Genomic DNA, 20,285 nt, shown 5'->3' on the forward strand with positions numbered 1-20,285 from the left:
CAAGCAAACTGTTTAGAGGAGTTTTTTTTTTTTTTGGTGAATTGAAAGCATGGATTCATTATTGTTTTAAAACAATCAAACAATTCTGTGTTCTCTCTTTGAAAAACAAATGGGAAAGATTAGATAATTTTGCATTCTTATGGTCCAATTTGGACATTTGCTCTTTTTTTCGCAGTTTGTCACCTCTACTGTGACCCAGAAGCTACCTGACTACTATTGGTTACCTGATGTGGGCCCATGTTTAAAGATCCGGAATCAAGTAATTCCACAATTCTGCACCCAAACTTTACCCGCTTTCCTAATGGTAAGAACACACGATCTCACGGGACGGGAGGAGATCAGTTCGGTAGCCAACGGGTGAGTTTGATCGTCAATTCACCTTCCGCGCAGGGTCGTCTTTCCGGCGGCGGCTTCTTTATAGATTTAAGCACGAAACAATTAAGGAAAGAAATGGCCGATCGAGATCGACGGGTTGATCTCCAAATCGAGCTCGTCGGAATCGCTGGCGCCTCCTCTCTCTCAATTCATCGTCGTCGATGGACAAGAGTCGCAAGAAGTTCTTCAGCGGCCTCGGGAAGCTCTTCTGCGGAGCTCGCGGCCACCAAGGTCGGCCTTTTATGATTCTTCTTCTTCTTCTTTCGCTCTGTATTTTCGATCTTGCGTTGCAAATTGATTCCTCGATTCACTGTGGCGGTTAAAGACGGGAAGGACAAGGAAGACTTGGAGGCGATCCCGGCGACAGAGCAGAGGGTGTTCCGGTACGACAAGCTGGCGGCGGCCACTGGCAACTTCAGCACCAAGCACAAGCTCGGCGAAGGGGGATTCGGCCCTGTCTACAAGGTACCGTTACTGTAGTCGCTGGAGAAGAAGATGGATTGGGGATTGATTAGGGTTTCGGTTGATGCGGAAGCAGGGGCGGCTGGAGGACGGGCGGGAGGTGGCGGTGAAGCGGCTGGGGCGGGGCTCGCGGCAGGGCGCGAGGGAGTTCGAGAACGAGGCGCTGCTGCTGTTGCGCGTGCAGCACAAGAACGTGGTGAAACTCCACGGCTACTGCGCCGATGGAGACGACAAGCTCCTCGTCTACGAGTACGTCTCCAACCAGAGCCTCGATAAGGTCCTCTTCTCCAGTAAGCACCACCGCCATTAATCCTCCTCCTCCCTCGTTCTCTTCCCTCTGCTTTTTCTCTTCCTTTTGGTTATTCTTCATCAAATTCAGGCCTCGTCCCTCAGGTTTCCTCTTCCGATCTTCGTCAAGATCTGAATTTCATTTTCAAAGATTCAATCTTTCTCCCCTTAAAATCTGAAAAACGATTTTTTTTCTTTCTTTCTGTTGGTGATGGATTGAGCAGGAGAAGAAGGGAGGAAGGCGGAGCTGGACTGGGCGCGGCGGTACCAGGTGATCCTTGGGGTGGCGCGGGGGCTGCTCTACCTCCACGAGTCGGCCCACACCACCATCATCCACCGCGACATCAAGGCCAGCAACATCCTGCTCGACGGCCGGTGGACGCCCAAGATCGCCGACTTCGGCATGGCGCGGCTGTACCCGGAGAACCAGACGCACGTCAACACTCGCGTCGCCGGCACCAACGGCTACATGGCCCCCGAGTACGTCATGCACGGCGTCCTCTCCGTCAAGGCCGACGTCTTCAGCTTCGGCATACTCCTGCTCGAGATCGTCGCTGGCCGCAAGAACACCGCCTTCGCCCCACTACCAGACCCCGACGCCGGCAATCTCCTCGAATGGGTATACGATACGATCTTTAACGGGTACTTCATGGAATCGCACTCGATTTTTTTTAACCAAATCGTGTTCTTTTATCAGGCGTGGAAGCTTTATGAAAAGGGGAAGAGCCTGGACCTGTTGGATCGGGCCCTGTCGCCGGCGATCACCGCCGCCGACGCGGAGCAGGTGGCGATGTGCGTGCAGCTGGGGCTCCTCTGCACGCAGACCGACCCGAAGCATCGCCCCGACATGAAGAGCGTCCTCGTCGCACTGTCGCAAAAGCCAGCGACGACGGCGTTGGAGGAGCCGATGAGGCCCGGGATTCCTGGAACCAGGCACCGGAGGAGATCCCATGGAACCACCGCCACTCGGGGATCCACTACCTCCGTCGCGGCTGCCTCCGGTGACAAATCTTCCTCAGCTTCCTCCTCCGCCACCATCACAACCACCAGCACGACCACCCACTCGAGCCTTGTGCCACACTAATCCTGTCAACATCTTGATTAAAGAATATCTAAACTCAAATGTAATTATTGTTGGATTTTATTTGTTTAGGGTTTGGTCATGCATTTAATCCAATAAAAATGATCTAATCAATGATTTAATTATGAGTTAATTTAATGAAAGTGGACATGCTATATGAATTTAGCTGATCTAATCAATGGATTTATACTATATAAAATATTATAAACCATTTATAAAACTAATTTTAGCATGAGTTATTAAAAATATTAAGATAATTATAGTAATGTTTATAACAAATCTAATACATTACCAATTTAACACTCTAAATAATATATTTTTATTTTTTTTGAATTTTATGCTAAAATCAATTTAAGATAAATAATTAATATTTTAGTATTTTAATTGTTTAAAAATTCTTGTAATAATAATATAACGAAGCAAATAATATTTTTGCAATACATTATATAACGTTTTGATAAATATTTTGAATTAATTAAAAAATTTATGTTAGATCTAAACAATTAATCTAAATATATTTGGGTCGGGAAACGAGAATCGCGAAAAGCGTCGGGATCTCGTTTCCTTTATTTGATCGAATTGCCGCCAAAACATTGCTTCACTTGCAAGCTCGCAACCTGCGAAGTGGCGACGGCGACAATGGCGTCCAAGCAAGAAGAAGGGGAAGAAGAAGAAGAAGAAGAAGAGAGAGAAGGGGAAGAGTTCGCATCTTCCGATTCCTATCGAGGCGAGGAAGGATCTGATTACGAAGAGCAGGATGATGAAGAAATCGAACAGGAAGGCGACGAACCCGAGGAGAACCAAGCGTGCTCCTCTGAGTCTACCTCGTCCGATCATGATAGGAAGTCCCAGAACGTTGCCGCCCTCGTGAGGTACGCTACCTTTCCCTGGCCTCGGGTTGCTGCTCGTAGGGCAAGTGATTGGTGGGATTGCGGAATCTAGGGTTTCGATCATTATTGAAATTCATGATTTCACGGCGCTTCCGATCTTTGTTGATGTAGATTAAAATCCAGGCTTTTACCTCTGTTATTTTGCTCGGATTTGAATGACTATCAGTAGTTGTATCGCATCGCCATGCCCAAGCCACACTGCACTTTTTTACCGTTATTTTGACGGTTTACAGTGTTGTTCTTATAAGGACATGCTTTCCTCGTTTGTTAGCAGAAATGTAAATACGACAGAGTAGATTGAAATGAAATCAAATGAACATGCTACGTGAACATAATTCTGGTTAAATATTATGTTAGACATTCATGATAATAAGTGCTGGATTGATGTGATTCTAGAACAGCTTTAGTTCGTAGCAACACTAGCATGAGACCACGGGTTTGACAACTCTGGCAAGATAGATGTCAAATCACCCCATGTAGATTGAAACTGGCACGCCTAGGTTTTGGAAATCTACCCCTATCACAAAGCATGACAAAACAAAACGTAGAGAATTACCTTGCATGCAAATGCACTGAGTAAAGGCCACAAGAAATACCTTGTATGCAATGGAGAATTACCTTGACTAACACAATAATATGACAAACACAAAGACACAAGAAAAGTCCACAAGTAATAAAACGACCCCCATATGGCAATTGATGCAAGAACCTTCATTATGTCATTGTCAACATGGAGCTAAACTGAAGGAAGTATCTGCTCTTGCCTCCATTCTTACTATAGAATTCGTCAAGAGGGGCTTCACATTGTTGTACAATTCATCATGGGAGCTAAAGAAGAGTGTATATGATATGGTGGTGGGCTCATCGATTTGTGTCCATTTTGACAAGTTACAATGGAGATATGTGACAATTCTTGATAGGGAGGTGGATACTAGTAAAGAGGAACACGAAGACAAACCCAAGGATAAATTGTACTTCATGACTGAGTAAGAAAAATTGTATTTGATTTATAAATCCATGAGTCGATTAGGATTATGTAAGATCATCTAGATAATTTAATAAAAACAATTTAAATCATTTTTGCACAACAACTGAATAAAATAAATCTTGAATGTTAAGGAGTATTTATGTAATTAGATATGATTATAAATTGCTTGGTTTGGTAGCAATAAGGTCAGAAGTCAATGTGATCTAGAGGCGGGTGTATATAATCCAAAATTGATATACCAAAGAGAGTCCAACTAAAAAATTGAGTTTATCAGTTTGATTTCAGTATGTAAGCTAGGTAAAATATTCTGAATTGAGTCGTCATGGTTTCATGTATGTGAAATTTGTTTTGTGTTAGCTTGCTTAATTTTTCTGATCTTTGCTTTATTTGTCAGAGGAAATCTTCATGTAAGAAGGCAGCCACTTATTCCACGAATTCTCTCTGTCTCTGATGGAGCAGCAGTGGCTAGAAAACCATTTAAGCCACCATGCTCCAAAAGATACAAGGATCAAAATGATGAACTATCTCGACGGCTTTGGGCTCGTAAAAGGTTTGTTCCATGGGGTTCATCAGCACCAAGGAGGCCATTGGTAGCCATTGACTACATTCAGCATCCACCTAGCATTAATAGTGATGATCCTGAAAAAGAAGATCAGCTTCTGCCACCTGGGATAGAACCTTTAATTTTATGGCAGGCAGATGGAACAGACAAAACAAATGTTGTACCTCAAATTGAGGTAGATGTCTTACTTGTTCGCTATCTTCGTCCTCATCAAAGGTATTGTTTTTTTTTTGCTTCTCTTCCAAATGACCATCTTGTCTGTAGATAAATCCTCGTGTTTTCTATTACCATGAGTTAATATGGTTTTGGACCTGTTCAGTTATTTAAATGTAACTGTCTCTTTCTCTAGTCAAGGTAGGGTATCAATTTAGTTACTAAGAAGTGGGCTGAGAACTTCAGCTGAACCAAATACAAGATGATATTTGGAATCAAGGCCCCTAGTGAGTGTGTTTGTAATACCTTCATATTAATGTGCAACCTCTCACATTATGCAGGGAAGGAGTTCAATTTATGTTTGAATGTGTATCTGGGTTATCTGGTTCTGATGGTGTCTCTGGTTGCATTCTGGCTGACGACATGGGGTACATGGCTTTATCCCATCTTTATCAAGAACAATAGTTTTTTTGTTGTTGGTTCACATGATCTGCAAATCTAAATCTGAAGTTTCTAATTACCTCAATTTTTTGTTAAACTTTTCAGTTTGGGTAAGACACTGCAATCAATAACTTTATTGTATACACTCCTTCGTCAAGGCTTTGATGGGCAACCAATGGTTAAGCGTGCAATGATTGTTACTCCCACAAGCCTTGTTAGCAATTGGGAATCAGAGATTGATAAGTGGATTGGAGGAAAAATTAGAGTTGTTGCTCTTTGTGAAACCACACGAGCCGATGTTCTATCCGGGATTGAAAGTTTCCTAAACCCTCGCAGTACTTTTCAGGTTTTTTCTTTTTCTTTTCCTTGAAAGTTCCATCAAGCCATAAATTACTGATGAGTATGGCAGTTTAAGTGATCAAGTTTATGGCTCTGATGCATGAATCTCTTTCAGGTGCTTATCATATCTTACGAGACATTCAGAATGCATTCGTCAAAGTTTGATAAAAATGGAAGTTGTGATCTTCTTATATGTGATGAGGCTCACAGGCTTAAGAATGATCAGACGCTAACTAATAGAGTATGGGATATTATTATTTTGAAAATGATATTCATTTGCTTCTGAACTTCTTTATGTCATTATCTTGATTAGGGTTGCTACTCATAATCTTCATTTTAGCATGCACACTGATATTTCTCACTTTTTCTTCACACACAATTGAAACCTCACCTCTTTCTTCTCTGTTACATCTCCTCTATTGGATTAGGCATTGGCTGCTCTTCCTTGTTTAAGGCGTGTCCTATTGTCAGGAACACCAATGCAGGTAGCCTGATTTTTTGTTCTTATAATGCAATATTTTTCTATGAGTTTATTATATCTCAACTGTTTTTCTTTCCTGCAGAATGATCTTGAAGAATTTTTTGCCATGGTAAACTTTACAAATCCAGGAATTCTAGGAGATGCTTCATATTTCCGACGATACTATGAGGTGACTTGATGTTTGATACCTTGATAAAGTATTTTCTACATGAATGTTGCATGTACATTTGGTTATGTTCTGGCAAAAGTATGAAATTTGTGTTTCTTTTCCATGGTTCTAATGGGAAATATCAACTTATAGTTTTGCTTTGCAATAACATGAAACTTTTAGTCAATGAACTTGCCCTTTAATCATTTGGAAGATGTTAAAAATCACAAAAGATTAAAATATAAAATCATGAAGATCAATAGAATCTCTATCAAACTCTTTTTACACGATTAATTTTTGTGAAATATTATTTTTTATTCAATCTAAAATCCATGACTTCTGAACATAATTTTTGGTTTGAAAATGGAGCTCACTTTGCAATACATCAGAATACTAGTTTTTTTTTTTTTTCAATTTACTCTGCTTTTCCTGGAATTCTTTATTTCAGTTCCCATCCAACTTATACTCTATTGGAGAAAATTTATGATTATATTTAATGGCTTAAATGCTGGTTGAAAAAATCATTCTCGAATAGAAACCTTGGCATAATTAATACCTACATATAATTACTTAAGAGATTGATTGAAGGCTGTAATGCACAATAGAAATGAAGAACAGAAAAAAAAAGAAATAACCTGGTATTCCATACCAGCTGATTCCAATCTGGTTTAGTTAATTTGGATTGTGATGTTTCAAATTTCATAGTGATCCAATCTATCCTTACTCCCAAGCAATCAGGTAACTTCAAAAGCCAGCAAGAGAATGGTTTACGAGATATACTCAAGGAATTCTCAATTTAGGTTCCAGTTTCTTTCTTGTGCTTTATCAATGAACTTATCATGCTTAGGTTGCACTTAAAACAGTTATTTACAATCTAATTGAGTGTAGTGAAGTACCATATATGATATAACCTATTGTTGTCATGCAATTTCTAGATTGATTTTCTATGTAAGCAGGAGGCTCTGGATTGCACTTCAATTCAACTTGCTTTGTTCATGCTCTACATTTTTAAAATCTATTTCTATAATTGATGATGAATATTAAATAATTTCAAGTCCAGCTCATGAGAGTCCGTGAACAAGTTAATTAATATTCTTTTTAGAGAATTATGTAGCTTTTATCATTGCATTTGTTCCCTTATTTTCTTGTTCTATTTCAAGGCGCCAATAATTTCTGGACGAGAGCCAACAGCAACTCTAGAAGAAAGGAAGTTGGGTATTGAGAGATCAGCAGAACTGAGTGCAAAAGTAAATCAGGTAATTCTTTGGAAAACAGTGCTAATCTTGCATCATGCTTCTGAAAACTTAATTACACTGCACTACAACAAGATGTGGTCATCAAATATATTTACTAATGTACCCTGAGATGCCTGTATAGAGAACATAGAGATGGAACAATCATGATTGCATATATACCAATTTAAACTTCTAGAAGAAGCTCAAAAATTCTAGATATCATCTACGATATCCTTTTTTCTTGAAGAGTATATATGTTTATGTGAATAGTAGTACAACAATTTATCAGGATATGTGAGTCTAGATGCATGATGTAACATACCAAATTTCTTGGAGAGTGATAACAACATGTAGACACATTTAAATATTTATGAGAGTGAAACTGTTTGCTGTCTAGAAATAAGATGCATTATGACAGATGCATCAGCAGGAACAGTGGTTCTCTAATCATGATATTATCAACCATCCTAGAGATAGTGCCTATACTATTGGCAAGAGCAAGGTAAAAAAACTCTTCATGAGATTTAACTCATTATATAAAACTAATTTGCATACTTGTTTTTTTTTTGTTTATGTCGCTATAATAGCTCCATTAAGTTTAAGTTTATACAAAGCATAATAGAACAGTTTCTCAAAGCTGGTTTGTGAATAAACACTTTATTGCAAAATTCCTCGTGCTTACTTGTGATCTATTTTGTCATATTTCAGTTTATACTTAGAAGGACAAACACATTGTTGTCAAATCACTTACCACCTAAGGTATGCTGTCTCTTCTTATAAGCTTGAAATTTACTTTGCCAAAGACGATCTTAAAATTCTATCTTAAGATAAGTGATGCTCTTCTTAACAAGGTTTACAACTCTGCACATCAAGTTATTATGCTGTTTATAGGACAATGATTGATAATGACACAGAAGCTTTCTGCTGAGATCAAGTGTTGCACATTCTTCTAGATCATACTTTTATGCATACCACAGGCACAATTCCCAACTTATGTATTTGCACTTGTAGTCTTGTAATTAAATATTTTAGGATTTTTGTGTATTCCCATTTTCTATATTAAATGCATAAATGCCAGAAGGGCAGTAATCATTAGTTATAAGTTCATGCTATCAGCACTAATTAGTTAATTATATGCTCTGCTATTGGCACTAAGGAGGATTTGTCTTCCATTTCATGTAGCTAAGCTTCCTTAATAGAGAACAATCACACATGTGAATAGTAATGTACAATCCAGTATCTTGAAGTAAAGTTCCCAGTTTTGCAATATTGGAAGAGAAAGCCCCACTATATCTGTTGCTAGGGAGAATAGATTACGTTTCAATAGAAAAGTTGATAGAGACCATAATTGGCACTCACATATCTGTTGCGGCATACCTTTTACTAGCTGTTAAATTTCAAGTATGCTTCCTTTTTGTGATGCACAATTATTATGCTCAGGCTAAAGTTCAATTGGAAAAGAGAATTTCAGTTTCTAAGAGAAGATAAAAAGTGAAAAGCCTCCTATGTTGCTTATATATACATATATTTAAAATTTTTGTTTTAATTTTTATTTTTAAATGATTTTAATTTTTAATATGAATTTGATTGTTATAATGCAGATAATTGAAGTGGTATGCTGTCGATTGACTCCTCTGCAACTTGAACTCTACAACCATTTTATTCAATCAAAAAATGTCAGAGCTCATTCTTGTGTTAATGTAGTACCTTTTATTTGTGAATTCATTAAGTAATTTTACTAATGAGAGGTTTTTCTTCAATATTTTTCATTTCTATAGGTTAAGAGAGTCATATCTGAAGAGATGAAGCAATCCAAAATTTTAGCATATATAACTGCTCTAAAGAAGTTATGCAATCATCCAAAGGTAAATACTGATCATTGCAACTTGTTTGATGAACATAGCTCCATGACATTATCACAATAAAAGTAGAGTATGAGCCATTTTTATTAGCCTTTTAGTTTTCTTTCATTCTGCAAGTGATTGATTTAGTTCATTGTTAAGCATTGACATCTGTTCCATATAAGCTACTCATTATCTGGTGGCTCATATTGTCCAGCATGGAAGTGTTTATTTGAATAAAGAATGGAGATCCTATGTGTGGGCATACATATTGCTAGCACATTGGTATGAATTATTTCTTTTTGTGTTGTTTGGTACATTCAAGGTATTTAATATTTGCTGCTTATGACTGTCAAGTAGATCATCTCAAGTTTTTTTTTTTGTTTAACTTTCTATTTCTATTTCTTCAATGCTCTGAAGAAGATGGTTTCCAAGGCACTTTGGAAATTTTCTTAGACATAGCAAACCATATTCGTAAGGCTTAAGTCTTTCTCAACCTCTTAAATTTAGGTGATTACAGTTAGTGATTGAACTTTCAAAAGTATGCAGCTGAAAATGTCAGTAGATGATGGCACAAGAGAGATTTGCCCTTTTGCAGTCTACTATTTGGCACAATTTGCTTTATGTAAGGCTTCATTGCTGGTAATACCTTGGTAATTTAGTCACTTTTTAATATGGTATATACGAGTTAACTTCCAAAGAATCGTTTTAGTCATTAATTAAAATATGCTCATATTATTTATTGTTCTGGCCTCTTGATTTTCTCTTTTTTGTTGGCTCTTAATTTCTATTTACTGCCATATAATTGTGTTTCCTTTCTTTGATCAGCTCATATATGATTCTATCAAAAGTGATAAATCAGGAACATCAGGATTCAGTGACTGCATACGCTTTTTTCCTCCTGAATTATTTTCTGGAAGGTATAATCAAATACTTTTTATTTGATTACTAACCTCAAATTTTCATTTGTCCCTGATTTTAATTTACTTTAGTAGATCTGGTGCCTGGACTGGTGGTGCTGGAGTATGGGTGGAATTATCTGGAAAAATGCATGTCCTGGCACGACTACTTGGACATCTTCGTCAAAAGACAGATGACAGAATCGTTCTTGTATCCAACTATACTCAGGTGCATTCTTGTTGATAGTTAACTTCACTTGCCAAAGTGCTAGACTCCTTTTTCTCTCTTGGTAATAATTGAAGAAAATTAATTGCTAATATGCAACTTGGAAAGAAACTAATTGTTGCTTGCTTTTCCAATTTAATCTCTTTAATCTTCTTTTTTATATGTACTTTACTTTAGTATTCAAGATACTCTGGCAATATTTATTGTTTTCCTGTTTCATAGGTTCAGTTAGCTCGCATGTAACAATTTGAGTTATATTGAAAGCAATAAATTTTTTAGCTTATATACATGATCAAACACTATTCTCATGTAGCAGCCATAAGATCCTTGTGCAACACAATGACAACTTGTGCATACACAAGCCAAGTGTTGAACTTTTTCTTAGTCATTTTTGTTGGGGGCATTCTGATCATTTTAGATGTATTTTCATTTGTATGTCTGTCTTAGCAAATCCAGGTCAAATTTTTGCTATAGGATAGGTGAGTATGTTAAATGTATTTGAATGTCCAAGCACCTTCTTGTTTTGCCTTAGTTTTTAGTCAGCAGGGATTTGTCAAGGTAGCATCAAGATGTCCACGATACAGCACTTTTTAGAGAAATAACTAGGACATGACCTCTGGCGTATAGAGATGATTAACAAAGTAATGTCCTAGATGCAGCTTTTATGGTTACACAAATGCTTTTACTTGTTCTTTTGGTGGATAAGCAAAACTTTCTTTAAAATTCATGTTCAATTGGAGTTCTGCCATGGCATACATTCCCTTTCATAATTTCTAGTCATTTGTTTTGTGTGAATTTTTCTTTGCCATACTCCCATGCTCAGTAATGCAATATGATTGAAGCTCATCCTTTGGAATTCCTTTAGACATTGGATCTTTTTGCTCAATTGTGCCGGGAAAGACAGTACCCCTATTTGAGGCTTGATGGAACTACATCCATTGGAAAAAGGCAGAAGCTGGTCAATTGTTTTAACAATCCATCTAAGGTTGGCAACTTCTTTATTTTGACCCACAGCAAATGTACAATCATTTTTTCATCGTAATGATATGGCAGATTCCAAGCAGGATGAGTTTGCATTCCTTCTAAGCAGCAAAGCTGGCGGCTGTGGACTTAATTTGATTGGCGGAAATCGTCTGGTTCTTTTTGATCCAGATTGGAACCCTGCTAATGACAAACAGGTACTATTTTCACTAGACTGCCTTTCTACATGCTATAATGCGTGGTCATCTTCCAATTGTTTCTTCTCTCTGAAGGCTGCAGCAAGAGTGTGGAGGGATGGACAAAAGAAGCGAGTCTATATCTATCGATTCTTAAGTACAGGAACCATAGAAGAAAAGGTTTGAAATTCTAAATTTATGACAACATCCAAGAAACAAAATATTTCACATTGCAATTTCATTGTATTTTTTTTTCTCAGAAACCTCGTGAATAATATTCCTTAATTGACTCAAATTCTAACTTGAGTGCAACCAGATCGGTCAATTTAAGAAATCATTTGGGCCTGGTTAGATGCCTGTCATGCATGTAAACATGAATTTGTAGCGTGCCAAATATCCGTAGAGTTTCAAGCCATTAACTCAGTCAACAGTTTCACTGAAGTGTAATTCAGTTCTTCAATGAGAGTTTGCAATACTGATACAACTTTCACTAGGTGTACCAGCGTCAAATGTCGAAGGAAGGACTTCAGAAAGTTATTCAGAAGGAGCAAGCAGAAAGTGAGATGCCACAAGTGTGTAATTGTCCCAAGCTTTTACTCTACTTTCTTTCCTAGCAATTCCTGATGCTTGAGATACTTGTTATTGCAGGGGAACTTTTTCTCTGCAGAAGACCTGCGCGATCTTTTTACTTTTCATGAAAATGTCAGGTAGTTCAAAATATTACTTTTCATGAAAATGCCTCTTAATTAACTAATACAACGGATTATCATTATATTTATTGACTTTAAATTCTGTAAGGTCTGAGATTCATGAAAACATGAATTGTGCGCGTTGCAAGAAAGAGCCAACAGCAATGGACATAACTTCGAATGAGGTAGAGGTAGATAATCTTGGGGGCTCGTATGAAGGAAAAGAGCAGCATGATGTTGTGGTGAACGACATCGGTGGATTTGCTGAAGTTGCTGGATGCTCGCATAAATTGCAAAGCTCACAGAAACAGGCTAGAACTTATATCCTTAAGCCTTGTATCATTTCTTATAAAAGCTGGATGCTTGCTTATGCTATTATCTTTTCTCTCGCTGTTTTCAGCTCGGAACCCCATCCGAAGAAGATTTGGGAAGCTGGGGCCATCACCCAGACCCAGCAACTGTACCTGATGCAATTCTTCAATTGTCAGCTGGTGATGAGGTTTGTAATATCCAAGTAACTAGATTGTGCCTTACATCGATAACTTTTTCGAAAATGAAGAAGAAACCTTGCATGCATAATTGTTCCTTATTATATAGCTTCTTGATGCCTTTTTAACTACAATAATAGCAGGATCAGGAAAATTACTTTCCGACATGTTTCCTCTCCTATGACTAGATTTTATTTCGACACAGAGAAGTTACTCGCAGGAGGCATAGCCTGAAAAATCTTTCATGAAACTTATTTAGTTTTTCGTATTCCCCCCCTCACGTGTGAGTTTGCTACTAAATTTAAACAGATTGATTCTCCATTTCAGGTCACATTTGTATTTACTAATCAGGTGGATGGAAAACTTGTTCCTGTTGAATCTACATCAAGATCCCAAAACCAGAACCAAACCCATGGGAACTTAATGGTGTCTGCAAACTTAAAAGAACAAATCCAAAACAGACGCCAAAGGAGTTTAGCGACGACTCTAGGTACCACCGCATCGTGGGAGTCGAAGTCGATAAGAACATTGCCCAAATTACATGTGCTTGAGAAGCCTAATGTTTCTTTTGGCAGTCGATCCTCCCTCAAAAGGACACCTACTTCTGCTTTGTCCGACGATGATTTCACTTAAACTAGCTTGTTTGATGCCTTATTAAACTGAAGCTGCATCCTCTGCTGCGACACTCAAATCGGTATACCGCAGAAACAAAGTTGCAAATACCCCTAACACATGAAGCTAACATTGGTGAAGGTCCCTTCTATATGTATAATCAAACAAGCCTCTTTTTCGTGTTTTTCATGTTTCAGTCATCCATTATTACCATGTTTCATCATCTATAAAATTGGCATCTTGCGAGAGGCATTGTAAACTACATAGTTGAGGTTATTCGGTTTGTATTAATATGTACAAACATGAGTTTGTTCTTGAGCATATGAAGTTTTTAATGGACTGGATCAATTATGCCTCTCTTCTTTTGAATGGATTGTATCAATTATGGTTCCCTTGTTTTTGAATGGACTGTATCAATTAACTCTTGCCTTTTGGTTATGGCGCTTCTCTAGTTAATTAGATATTCGATTCTTAGTTGTGGCGATTTTTATTGTGATAGTAGATCAGTTTTCTCTAAGTGAAAAGATAATCTTGGAATATTGGCTATGGAGTGATGTGCTGATGAGGTAAATTTATTTTGATGGTCGATAAAATATGGAGAGGATATTATCTTTTGATTTCATAAATTCGATTCTTAAGATTTTAATAAATTTATTTTATACTAATCAATTCAATAATAACATTAGACCAGATCACACTTAACATTATTATTTTCTTTACATGTTAATTAATTGTTACTACATTTTGACCCAAATCTATAAGTCTAACATGTATCAGGTTTTCCTAATTTGGACTTTCAGCAACCCCTTTGATCCCTCAGTTCGAAGAGCGTGGGACCCGTCTCTTGAGCCAACGGATATTCAAATATGGGGAAGGTACACAGATGTGTATGTTTATTTACGTGCGTCTCCCATCTCTCATCTCCCCGTCAAAGCACCAGCAGAAGCGAGTCGCTTCTATTCGAGATCTGCATTCGCCACCGATTAGGGTTGTTGAGGTTCCGGTCTGATCCATCGATCTCGCTTCCATGGCTCTGGAATGGGTGGTGCTGGGCTACACGGCCGGCGCAGAGGCGATCATGCTGCTCTTCCTCACGCTTCCGGGCCTCGACGTCCTCCGCCGAGGGCTCGTCGCCGTCGTCCGCAGCGCCTTGAAGCCGCTCCTCTCGGTGGTGCCCTTCTGCCTCTTCCTCCTCGCCGACATCTACTGGAAGTACGAGATGCGGCCGACCTGCGAGCAGGAGCACGCGTGCACCCCCTCCGAGCACGTCCACCACCAGAAGTCCATCATGAAGAGCCAGCGCAACGCCCTCCTCATCGCCGCCGCGCTCCTCCTCTACTGGCTCCTCTTCTCCGTCACCGGCCTTTTGGTCCGCATCAACCAGCTCAACCAGCGCATCGAGAAACTCAAATGAACACGGGGATTGTCAAAGTGCAGGCTTGGCCTTTCTATCACTTCGATTGTTATCGCCCAATTTCAATCTTTTGATGTTAAAAATATTGTTTTGATTGCATCCTGTTATTGCTAATCCATGCATCTTTTGATAGTTAAGAGAGGGAACGCTATAAGATCTTCTAAAATAATTGGATGATTGGCCTTTCTATCACTTCGATTGTTGTGGCCCAATTCCAATCTTTTGATGTTAAAAATATAGTTTTGATTGCATCCTGCTATTGTTACTTAATGCATCTTTTGATAATTAAGATAGCACGCTATAAGATCTTCTACAATAATTGGATCATTCACAGCAAAACTGGTCATTTATATATTGTTATTGTAAGCAATCTCATCATTTTCTTGATGAATCAGACTTAGTTTTTTTAAAATCTCTTCTATTTCTTCTATTAATTCTTACGCTTGTTGGTTTGCTTCCTTCTTTTAATGAAAATTCACTGCTTGCTTGTATGTTCCCTTCCCTTGTGAGGAATACAGAACTTCACATTTGTCAGATCCATAATGCACTCTGAGTTTTTGTTGATAATATTGAAATTTAATCTCCTCCCCATGTTTGACAGATGAATCAATGCTCGATTTGTGATAACTTGTAAGCTAATAAATTTGTTGAAGATTTTATGACACCATATCTAGTTTTCTGAAAACTTCATTGCTCGCTTATCTGTTCCCTTGCGAGGAATGCAGAACTTCATACTTGCTCAGATCTATTATACACCTTCAGTGTTTGTTGCTACTTTATCGGAAATTAACCCCCGATCAACCCTCGATTTATGATACGTTAACTTTCGCCTAGTGGCGAAATGCTTAACTTCATATTTCGTCAGATCAATACTGCACTTGAGTTCTTACTGATATTCTTTATGACACCATATATAGTTTAGTGAAAACTCAAGTGTTCGTCTACTTCTTCCCTTTGCGTTGATGCGTTGCACTTTGAATTTGTGTTGTTATTTCGCTGGAAACCAACTTTTGTGCCAGTAAAATTGCTCAAGTTCCTAATTACATTGCTGATCTTCCTTCGACACCATGATGTTTTATCAAAAACTTCAGTGCCTTTACATTTCTGTCCCTTGTGTGGAATGCAGTAATTCCATACTTGTTGCATTCGATCTGTTGCCATATTATTGAAAGGTGGTTAATTGATGTATCCGGGGAAAACCTGTCTGAGTAAAGTACCTCCTCTACGTTGCACCCCCACGCACTGATGATCATTAACTAATCTCCTTCTTGACAGTTCTACCAGAACCGACTCTAACGAGGTAGTTTATGCCTTTTTCTTGCGCGTAGAGATTGGCCTTCTTGCAATTGCGAGCTTCGCCTTTCAACTTTCAACTCCGTGTTGACTTGATTTGACTTGACTGTAGGAGGAGTCACGACAGTTACACCCCCGCCCGTTGACGCTTGCTATCGCACAGGAAGAAGAGGTTTGATCGGCCGGAGGGACCGGACAGCTGCGGCTCCATGAGAGAAGAAGGGGAGCATCCGAGGGTAGGGAAGGAGCGCCATGGCATCATTAACTAACCTCATTGATATGTATGCTATGCTAATCTGTGGATTAGCAGTAAATTTGTTTGAACTCTTACATTGCTGATCACTGCACATGTTATTGTTTTTCTTTTGCAAATCTGTTTGTTTAGACATCTTTAGTTCAGATTGCAGCAATATAATAAATGAACCGAATATTTTGTATTTTACAGCTATAAAAAATCCGAAAACAGAATATCTTAAGTGTCGAAATCCTATACAAGCTAGAAGATATCAGCAATCAATATAATATCTAAAGTGTCGAAACATTTGGCAATGAAACTACAATTTAACACAAAAGAACAAGAAGCCAAGCCCTCTATTACATCATTCAAATATCCATCACAAAAAAAAAAAAATTATACAAGAAATCCTTTTCTCCTTTCAATCTATGTTATTCATGATGGCGATACTAACAATTAAAAATACATAAGAGAAAATTTTCCTTATGTACTTTTTTGATGACTTTAGCCTTTGAAACATTATTCATAATGATTTTCAATATCATACCATGCCCTCGTCTAGTGAATGAGCTTTTTGCGTAGGTAGAACACATAGAAAGGTTTAGGGTTCCTAAGGGTAAGGTTGCTCGTAGCCTATTTAAGGTTTAAGGTTTATTTGGGTGACTAATATGGTAGAATAACATGTGTTTTTATGCTCGTTGGAAGGTTCATTTGGGTGACTAACATGGTAGAGTAGCTTTGCTCGTAAGAAGAACATGTGTTTTTATGCTCGTTGGTCGGGCAAGGGTGTCAACGAGCCAAGTCGAGTTAAATTTAACTTAAGTGTGTTTAAGTTTAGTTCAAACTTATTCATTAAAAATTTTATCAAACTTTTTATATAAATTAATTAATAATTAATAGAGTGCAATAGTAAAACATTTAAGGATATAAATCAAAGGATTTTGAATCCTAATAGGAATGAATATTTTGATGGATCTTTAAATGTATATAGATTATATTCTGAATTTTATGAGAATGAACATTTGGATTATTAAATAATAATAATAAATATTGTTGTCTTTAAATTAAGTTAAATGATATTTATTACGTGAATTTTATCAAATTTAAATGGAAAAAATAAGCAAACAGAAAAGATTTTTCTTTTTTTTAAAAAAAAGGAAAAAATGGGACATAATTAGAAAGCGAGGAAATACACAAAACAAAGCAAGTCATATTTACTCTCTAAACTACCGTACTGTCTTTTCTCGCCGGCGATCCGCCGGCGCTCCGCCTCCACGGCTTCCCTTGCCGCCCCGCATATTCCTGCGGCATGGCGCGCCCATGCCTTCCTCCCCAGCATCATCGCAGCGGAAGGCAGAGGAGGACAGCCGCGGAGAGGCCGTGACTGCTTCCGCCTCCCTCCACCGGGCTCCGCCGCCGCCGATGACCCTCTCCAGTTCCCTCGTTATCCTCTCAATCTCGTACGTGTCCATCAACGGGACGACGCCGGCCGTTCCGGGCTCCTCCTCCTTCTCCGCAGCCGCCGTCGCAGTGGTGCCCTCCTTCCTGTACCACGACGGCGGCCGCCCCCGCCGGTGCATGAGTCGGCCTAGGTCGGCCTTCGACACGGTGGCGCGGGCGTCGACGGCGCCGGAGCCGTGCTTGCACCACGCCCAAGCGGCCGCCTTGGTCATCGCCAGGTCATCGACGTCGGCGGCGGAGCTTCTTCGCCTCGCCCAGTTCCAATTCATGGAATCGAAACAAATGGTCGCATTAATCGTGTGTGGGTCATTTGCCTACACTTGTTCCTCCTATTTTTCCCTTTTTTTATTTATCAAAAAATACATGTAATTTTTCCCATACTTATTTATCAAACAAGTATAATTAATTTCGTCTTTTTCTAAATCAATTTAATTTAAACAAAAAATGATATATTTACAATGATTTTATTCATTTATTTTTTTTTTGTCCTTTTTTCCCACACAAAGCGTGGGCCCCACCTAGTTGGTGATACATTTGGGCTTGGGCCATGCTTGCAACTCTCATGCAGCCCATTACTAACGGGCTTCTACTCAATTTCGACTTGTCTAGTTTCCTCGATTTTGATTCGCCTAACTTGCCTAGCTCGAATCTCATTCTCGTTCGGCTCGGTAAACTTGCTCGACTAAATTTATCTTGATTCGCTCGGTAAATTGACTCGCATGATAAAACGTGACTGAATGACTCGAAATGCAAAAGGATGAATTAATTAGTTGCGACATGAAGCAAAGTGTATATTTGGTCGATAACTAACGATCGATCGATTGGTGTTTGGACTAAAATACCTATTAGGGTTTAAAAATACTCAAACACTTAGATTTTAAAAAGAAAACCCCATGTTAGAGATTGCTAGTTTTCACCATGTTAATTAAACTACAAAATAAAAAAATTCAACTAAAATAAATATTAAAAGCATGATTTATTGGAGTACTCATTAAATATTTATACACAATATTATTTATTATTAAATAAAAAAACATGGCCTCCCATTCTCCCAACTATTTGTAGTCAACAAGTGTCGGCAATTAATTATATTTATTAAAATAATTATTATAATTTTGAATAAATTTGGTTAGGCAGATTTGATAGCACAGTAACCAACTCATTGGACCCCCATCTCATGATTTATTAATAAATCGAAGATCAAAAAAAAAAAGAAAAATCTAATTCTCGATCTCTTTATCGATGACCTTAGCCCCATCATACACCACTTATAAGCTTGACCTCAACCTCACACTCATCGTCGGCGATCTCACCCCACCTAGTCCGTGTCCTTATTCGATCCCGATGATCAAGCGAAATAGTAATAGACGAATAAATTCAACTCAAAAAGTATATATTTGTGGAATTGCAAGTAGCATCATAAGTCCAAACTTCTATTTCTCCCTTTGATACTTAATGAATGATTGGAACAATTTTTTTTTTGAACAAAAAAAATGGAATTAACAAATTGTTATTGGACAAACCCTAGTCATTAGTCATTAATTCAAATGATTAATGGAGAGTGGAAGATAAGGATTCCAAGTAGGTAGGTCACATTAATTGAAGGCACTCGTGCACCTTCTCAAGTCTTAATCATAATCAAATAATTACATTAATAATAATTTTTTTAAAAAACTAATTTGTTATTAAAGACATAATTATGAACTTTGGCGTGTCTAGTTATATTAACAAGCAATAATAGATATTGTTGACTAAGGAAAAGGCAACTTGCAAAATTTGTAGGGTTCCAACACAACCATATCAAGAGTCCACAAACATATCTATCTAATCCTAATATTTTGATCTCGACTACAACAATCATTAGGGGTTTAGGGTTTAAAATAGAAACTTCGCCTAACTCATTTACCACACAGGCTCCATGCCACCTATGCGCAACCCAAACAAACACACATAACTCTATCATGTGTTTTCCCTCCAAATCCTCGCTCCGACACATTTTGAAAATATTCCTGAAAATCCATTCTTATCTTAAAAAAAAATTTCGAACACAAGCTTCTTGTTGCTAATCTTTGGCACCGACTTGACCTCTTTTTCCACCAACAAAAATGATTAGGTTGCCCTACCATTCATTAAACTACCCACAATACCTAATTCCACCACCCTAATTAAAGTTGAGTAGATGATTCTTTTGTATGGATTACACTACAATAGATTATTAAAAATACAAAAAATTCATAATAATTAATTTCTTTTCATCATAAAAAAATATGCCAACACATTATTTTCAAACCTAAAAAAATCTAAAAATTAGCTGGATGCCAGCAAGGATTGCAGTGGCTAACTGGTGGTGAGTCACATCAAAGCTTGAATCATTGAGGGGGCCCCTTCAAAACAAGGTCAATTTCCCTAACATTCTACTTTCTTCTCACCTTCCTTCCCATTCTTCCTATTTAATGCTCAACCAATTCTTGCAATGGGTAGAGTTAACTATTCTTCTAAACCTAGATCCGATCAACCGGTTCGATCG

At 38.1% G+C, this 20,285-nt stretch overlaps 3 protein-coding genes and 1 pseudogene across 3 annotated transcripts; 3 read left to right on the forward strand and 1 right to left on the reverse strand.

The window, feature by feature from the left end:
* Nucleotides 1-369: 369 nt before the first annotated feature.
* Nucleotides 370-2,320, forward strand: LOC141826772 (cysteine-rich receptor-like protein kinase 43). The gene is made up of 5 exons (XM_074714071.1): nt 370-606; nt 701-840; nt 914-1,127; nt 1,350-1,744; nt 1,823-2,320. Exons 1-5 carry the CDS (start codon nt 537-539, stop codon nt 2,207-2,209), a joined length of 1,206 nt encoding a protein of 401 aa, XP_074570172.1. The 5' UTR covers nt 370-536; the 3' UTR covers nt 2,210-2,320.
* A 505-nt stretch (nt 2,321-2,825) lies between these two features.
* On the forward strand, nt 2,826-13,567 carry LOC141827850 (DNA repair and recombination protein RAD54). The gene is made up of 21 exons (XM_074715181.1): nt 2,826-3,078; nt 4,479-4,862; nt 5,141-5,227; nt 5,346-5,586; nt 5,695-5,820; nt 6,008-6,064; nt 6,143-6,229; nt 7,369-7,464; nt 8,152-8,202; nt 9,045-9,119; nt 9,222-9,308; nt 10,113-10,204; nt 10,280-10,412; nt 11,275-11,394; nt 11,474-11,587; nt 11,663-11,746; nt 12,061-12,138; nt 12,215-12,273; nt 12,365-12,566; nt 12,656-12,754; nt 13,071-13,567. The coding sequence occupies exons 1-21, from the start codon at nt 2,846-2,848 to the stop codon at nt 13,374-13,376; spliced, it is 2,811 nt and encodes a 936-aa protein (XP_074571282.1). The 5' UTR covers nt 2,826-2,845; the 3' UTR covers nt 13,377-13,567.
* A 731-nt stretch (nt 13,568-14,298) lies between these two features.
* Nucleotides 14,299-15,054, forward strand: LOC141827841 (uncharacterized). Its single transcript, XM_074715171.1, has one exon. The coding sequence runs from the start codon at nt 14,383-14,385 to the stop codon at nt 14,767-14,769; it is 387 nt and encodes a 128-aa protein (XP_074571272.1). The 5' UTR covers nt 14,299-14,382; the 3' UTR covers nt 14,770-15,054.
* Nucleotides 15,055-17,523: 2,469 nt separating this feature from the next.
* LOC141826102 (uncharacterized) lies at nt 17,524-18,027 on the reverse strand (annotated as a pseudogene).
* Between the last annotated feature and the right edge of the window lie 2,258 nt (nt 18,028-20,285).

This window comes from Curcuma longa, chromosome 4 (assembly GCF_044706935.1).
Source record: "Curcuma longa cultivar G26 ecotype Majalengka, Jawa Barat chromosome 4, ITB_CL_G26_1.1, whole genome shotgun sequence".
Classification (NCBI taxonomy): Eukaryota; Viridiplantae; Streptophyta; class Magnoliopsida; order Zingiberales; family Zingiberaceae; genus Curcuma; species Curcuma longa.